The 6,483-nt window shown below is 45.6% G+C and overlaps 1 protein-coding gene across 10 annotated transcripts in view; it reads right to left on the bottom strand.

Moving 5' to 3' along the window:
* Nucleotides 1-313: 313 nt before the first annotated feature.
* Nucleotides 314-6,483, bottom strand: part of NEO1 (neogenin 1) — a 249,702-nt gene continuing 243,532 nt past the window's right edge. For 5 of the 10 annotated variants that reach the window (XM_032244754.1, XM_032244761.1, XM_032244764.1 and 2 more), the window contains 2 exons: nt 4,050-4,186; nt 314-2,889 (listed from right to left, as the gene is read on the bottom strand). In XM_032244754.1, the coding sequence (XP_032100645.1) occupies nt 2,806-2,889; nt 4,050-4,186 (221 nt within the window). In that variant the 3' untranslated portion in view covers nt 314-2,805. The remainder of the gene's footprint in view (nt 2,890-4,049; nt 4,187-6,483) is intronic. The other 5 variants (XM_032244763.1, XM_032244759.1, XM_032244757.1 and 2 more) reach the window with 3 other exon arrangements.

Here is a 6,483-nt window from a genome sequence, read left to right as displayed (position 1 = left end):
GTGGCCTGCACTCCTTTCGGGGATGGCTGCCAGGGGCCCTCTCTGAATCCTCACACTGCTCAGTCCCTGCAGGGCAGCAGCAGGGCGATGAGAACAGGGACAGGACTCACTTTTGGCGCTGCTGGGCGATCCGAACACCTCCTGCAGCCTCCTGGTTCACCTGCCACCCCTCCCCGAGTCCCCCGTCAGTGACTGGCTTTCGGTTGTGAAGGCAACAGCGGGGTCAATTAGAGGCTGGGAAGCAGGGGGACACAAGTTTTTTGTTTTTTTTTTCCTAAGGATAAAGGAAAATAACTCTTTGACCAGACCAGAGTTTGATTGGATTAAAAAAGTGTATTGGATTTCCAATACTAAATAAAAACATGAAATCGTTTTTAAAAAGCCATAGAGTTTACAGCATCAACTACAGAAAAGGCCAAACAAGTGTGTACAGACACCAGTCCCAGCAGTCCTCCGGGCCCCTCCCGCAGGCAGTGCGACGACAGACACAGGTGTTCCAAATACCCCCGAGGAAGCTGCTGAGCGGCAGCTCAACTAGGACACTACAGGACACACAATGGTTTAATTTCAAAAATCACAGGAAAATGTAAGAAAATGTATTAAATTGTGAAAAGGTGCAATACAGAATAGCTTTCCTTTTTCTTAATTTTAAAAAACCCCCCAACTTTGAACAGTTATTTTAAAAACAGGCCCCTCCCCCACCCGCCCCAATTCTGTGGCAGTATCCAGGTACCAAGGCCCTGAGGTAACAGAAGCGTCAGGGTTCGTGGGAGGAAATGCTCCAAATACTGAGCCTCTTCTTTGGGCATAAGGTGGTTTCTGGGGAATCTGGCCCTCCTGGTGGCCAGAGTGCTCGGACAGCTCTCTTCAGGATCAGTTTAAGTGCACTGGTTTCCCAGAATCCTGCCTGGTTGCCCCCATGTGACCAGCTAGCTCGGCAGCAGGAGTTCTTGCATTGCACCTTTCATTGCCCCCCAAATCATAAATACAGAGTTCAACTTGCAAAAGAGCAAACGTGATTAAGACATAACAATGGGAAAGCCCCAAGTTCAAAGGCAGGTGGCCTGGGGTACCCACTGGTGGTTTCAGCAGCTTCTCTCTTCTTGGTTATAGAACCGAAGCCCGATTTGCTGTCTACACTGCCTTCCACACTGTTTTCTGGGGATCTACTGGGGAGTAGGGGAAGATGCCTGAGCGTCAGTCCTGTATTTTCCATTATATGTTATTAATATGAAAAAAACACACACCTCAGCTCCTTACCTTTTTAAGAAAAAGAACCTACGTACTACGTGCAAAGGCAATGGCTTCCATGTGTGGCTGAGCCACTGGGTCCGCCTCAGAAACTTCCAGCGGCTTCATTCTAATTAGGACTTAACTGAGCTGCTGGGATAGGGGAGGGGGCAGCTGCCTCCGCTGTCCCTGTCCCTTGCTACTGGAGAAATAATGTTCAGAAAGACGCGTGGAAGCCTCAGGGGCTCTGTTTCCTGCAGGGCTCTGCCTTGTCTCACCCCTGCTAATGCTTTCTCAGAAGGAGCGTGAAGTGTGGAAGAGAGAGCTGGACTGGCTGAAGACTGGAACTACAGAGGAGGGCTGTATGTGGAAACAAAGTTCCTTTCTTAACCTCCAACTTCCCCAGAGAGAACTAGTAACAGCAGCAGGAAAGGGTCTCCATCCTTGCTCTCTGATTTACAGAGCAGGGTCGGCTCTTACCCTATTCTCTGTGACTCAGGCAATTAGAAATACAGCACCTCAGCATGGACATTCTTATCAGGCTAGGACCAAGACATCAGGGCAGCTAAATCCTCAAACCCACCTATTGCACAGAAGAATTTTAAAACCAGATCCAAATCAAACTCCATTTGCAACGTAGTGACAATATGGATGGACATGCCAGGAAAGGACAATAAAGAAGATGCTTCCATTCTCTGCAGGCTTCTGGAAGAAAGTACAATGAGGGAAACATTCACAGGACCTCAGCAGCCCCTCCATTTCCTATTCCCAACCCCCAGCCCCCGCCCCCTGCCCCAATACTGAAACTGCACAGAAAGCAACAAACAAGTCTTTTCAATGTTACATTTCATTCAATTCAAATAGATCTGTAATCTCACAGTGATGAGAGGAGAAAGTCAGGCCTTTAATAATTATAATAAAAAAATAATAAAAAAGCTTACAAACAGCAATGCAACATTTCCTCCCCCTCAGAGTGGTGGATAAACAGCTGGCAGAGGATGCAATGACTCGGAATTAAAAAATAAAAACAAAACCAAAAAACAAGCCAACCCCTGGAACAACCCACACTTCAATGACTTTCCACACATCATCAGAACAAGCAGTCAGATGTCAACCACTTGCGGAGAACACCACGGACTTGGTTTTGGATAGCGTTTTTTGTTTTTAAAGGTAAAATAAAATAAGACACAAATAAAATTGTACATAAATGCCAATGTCTACACTCCATAAAGGTGATGCGGTCGCAGCACGAAGACACAGCCTGACCACAAAGTGAAATGCAGGTTGCACTTCTCGCCTCTTCCCTGGACACAAAATTTTGGCCCGTGGTGCCCAGTCCTGCAGAGTATCAGCAGGCAAAGGGAAGCTGCCTTGATGCAGGCTTCTTGCAGGCTGACCAGGGGAAGGCGGGTGGCCATGCCTGGAGCCAGCCCTACACAGAGGCGCTGACCAGTCTGCTGGCTCGCTCTGTGTTCTCAAGTGCTGTCCTCTCCCACTCTGTACAATTCCTTGTTTTCAAGGCTAAGTTCCAAGACTTCCAGACTCAGGTTTGAAGTCACGTCCTGGCGAAGGTCGTCATGCTGTCGTGATGGCGTTTAGGTCCTTCATTAGTCCTTCCAGGTGGGCCATCTCTTTGGTCAGCTCATCTGGTTCATAGCTCTATGGAAAAGAGAACACTGTTACTGGGCCTGATGATCCAGGGAGCCGTCCAGAAGGGAGAGGCCAAAGCCTCAAGTGGTCAGTGGTCAAATGGCCCCCAAAAACTGGCCTACTAACATGCAGGCTGGCTCAGAAGAGTGGAAAGTAGCAGGATGTACCCGAGGTCACTAGGATCCCGTTTCTTGACAATGCACAATTCCTCTCTCCCAACACATGCTCCCTAGGGACACAATGACCCCACACGCCAGAAGGCCTGCTGTTTGCCCCTTCTAGGTCTCTGCCCCAGTCAGCACTGTTGGTATGTCCCTGGATCTCTGGACCCCAAGCTTTCTGCTTAGAAAATCCTGTCCCTGGAAATTCAGAGGCAAAACATTTTTACTGGAGTTTGAGGGTGAAAGATCAAAGAGAGACCCTGGTGATTTTTGTTTCTAGGGCAACTACTCAAGTACCACCTTCTCCAGCGTCTTGCTCAGAAAGCTCATAATCTGGAACTGAGGGGTGAAAAGGCATATGGATGGTTCAAACCAAGGAAAGAACACCAATGACAGAAGGGACAGAACTAAAAGGCAGGCAGGAGTGGCAGGAAGTGGGGAGAGGGGCCAGTAGCTGGGCTGGTGTGAAAAGCTAATTTAAGACATTCAAGAGTGGATATGGGGGCTGGGTATAGTGGGAGGCCAAGGGGGCTGGATCACCTGAGGTCGGAAGTTCGAGACCAGCCTGGCCAACATGGTGAAACCCCGTTTCTATTGAAAGTACAAAAAAATTAGCCAGGCGTGATGGCAGGCACCCGTAGTTCCAGCTACTCAAGAGGCTGAGGCAGGAGAATTGCTTGAACCCAGGAGGCAGAGGTTGCAGTGAGCCGAGATCATGCCACTGTACTCCCAGCCTGGGGGACAGTGCAAGACTCCATCTCAAAAACAAAACAAAACAAACAAAAAAAATGACTGGATATGGAAAAGCAAGCAAACCAAATCCTCAGCACAGTTCCCGGCTCAGAAAAGATGCTCAAAACACCGTATCTACTGAATGAATGAGTGTATCTGCTTCACAGTTCCGGGTGGTGAGGCCTGGTGTGCACAGAATAGCAGCTCAACCAGCAGTCTCAGGCCCTGGGGCATGTTCCCAGACAATCTGGTGGGACGGATGGCCCATGAACTTACACTCTCGGAGTCTTCCAACATCCTTGTGGTCTCCTGCACTTCAGGGGCACTGGGAACAACCACTGGCATAGGAGGCCGGCTCCTTCCTAGAGTCCCGATGGAGGCAGTCTTCACTGAGTGAATGTGATGGTTCAGGGCTGAGGGAAAAGGGCACTGTCAGGTATGTGGCCAAGCCTGCCTCCTCCAGACCTCATGAAGGCCCTAAGGTCCAAGCGCTGCTTCAGAGTGAGACACACACATAGACTCCGTGCAGGGATACTGCTCTGAAAAGTTACTGGAACAAGAGGGAAGGAGGGAGACAGCAGGGCATTCAAAAGGCCAGAGAAAATATTCCATTGGCTCTAGAAAACCAGTATCCTGGTCCAGTGGTTCTCAAAATGTGGTGGTCCACGAACCCTTGCCAGGTATCTGGGAGGCCAAAGCTCTCTTCATAATGGGACATTATTTGCCTTTCCACTGTGTTTGTCTTTGTATTGAGGACACAAAAGCAATAGTAGCTGAGCTGCCGGAGCCTTAGCACAAATCAAGGCAGTGGTGCCAAACTGTAAAGTCATTCGCTGGCATGCACTTGCAGTTTAAAAAAGTCAGTTTCACTCAGAACCGTCCTCAATAAATGAGTAAATATTTTTTTATTTTACTAAATCTTGACCTTATTGTATGTGACAAAATGCAAAGTATGCATAAAGTACTTCAGCTGCATACAAAGTATGAAATTTTTTTTTGCTTTTTTTTTTTTTTTTTTTTTTTTTTTTGAGACAGAATCTTGCCTTGTTGCCTACACTCGAGTGCAGTGGTTCGATCTCAGCTCACTGCAACCCCCGCCTCCCAGGTTCAAGTGATTCTCCTGTCTCAGCCTCCTGAGTAGCTGGGATTACAGGCATCTGTCACCATGCCCGGTTAACTTTTTGTATTTTTAGTAGCGATGGGGTTTCACCATGTTGGCCAGGCTGGTCTTGAACTCCTGACCACAGGTGATCCAGCCCCCTTGGCCTCCCAAAGTGCTGGGATTACAAGCGTGAGCCACCACGCCTGGCCAACAGCTATCTTAAATAGAGGCACTTGTGATGGTTTGAGTGTTGAGTTGAATGTTTTTATCATGGAATACCACTGTTAGTTCAAAGGCACACAAACTGGTTCTTGAGACATCTTCTAGAAAAATGAACAAAGTGAGCCTGACAATTCAAAAAACACAATGGATAGTGTTTATTGCCAATGACAAAATTGAAGTTTTAAGTGAAAATTAGAATTTTGGAAAACTTGCACCTGCCACCATGGGCTTAAGAACTTAATATTTATACACTTTGACAATATGAATGAATATGTTTTTAGATATTCAATAATGAAATGTATTGCTATTTGCAGGATTTGCATAACACAGTGAACCAATATTTTCTAAATGACCCAATATGTGATGTTTTAGTATCACGCATCAAATGCAAGATAGATGAATGAATTTTGATGGAATAAAGTATGACTAGTTTATGGATATGCTTTCAGATTTCACTTTACAAACAAACCTTAAAAAAACTACAACTTGTTGAGTTTTGCTATAGTATCAAAAAAGAATATCCACAATTATCTGAAAAGGTTATAAAAATACTCTTCCTTTTTCCAATTACATATCTGTGAGGCCAGATTTTCTTCTTATATTTCAACCAAAACACCATATTGCAACAGATTGAATGCAGAAGCAGATAGGAAAATCCAGCTGTCTTCTATTAAGCCAGACATTAAAGAGATTTGCAAAAAATAAAATGACTCTTCTCACTACGTTTTTGTTTGAAAATAGTTGCTTTTCATAAAAATATGCTAGTTATTCTAACATGATTGCTTTTTTCATGAATAAAATACTTTAAAAATGTCTTGGTTTTAATTTTAATATGGTAAATATTGATAAATATAACCCATATGAAGAAAAGCTTTTATGTGCTCAATAGCTTTTAATATATAAATGGGTACTGAGGCCAGAAATTTTGAAAACCACTGACTTATTCTAAAACAAATGAACATAATAGAGAACAATTTGGAAGAGCATAAAGCAAGCATGCCTTTGAGGTCAGGGGACTATTACTGAGCTTGTGGATTTGGGTAAATAACTTCTCTTCACGGGGTTCCTTTCCCTAACTTGAGGTTCATTCTGGTTTCACCACCCTGTGAGTCCAAGCCTTGACCTCCCTGGTCCCTTCTCTAGCTTGCAGGGACCTTATGAAGTGAGGTGATTCCAGGGGGCTGGGGAGACTAGATCTGTTACCTATTCCTATGCCATTGGATTTACCATCAACGGTGCTGCACATAAAACGCAATTCAAAAGGTCAGCCCTTGCTCCCCAGCAAATTATTCTCTGGTTTGTAAATGTCCCCAAAGGAGGGGAGCCCGTAAACTTCCTGGGTGGGACAACGGCACATCGCTACTCTTAACTGAATTGCCGGCATAG

The sequence above is a fragment of the Sapajus apella genome, unplaced genomic scaffold (genome assembly GCF_009761245.1).
Source record: "Sapajus apella isolate SASKATOON/1434 unplaced genomic scaffold, GSC_monkey_1.0 scaffold55, whole genome shotgun sequence".
NCBI classification, from domain to species: Eukaryota; Metazoa; Chordata; class Mammalia; order Primates; family Cebidae; genus Sapajus; species Sapajus apella.
This window is presented reverse-complemented; position numbering and strand designations above follow the sequence as displayed.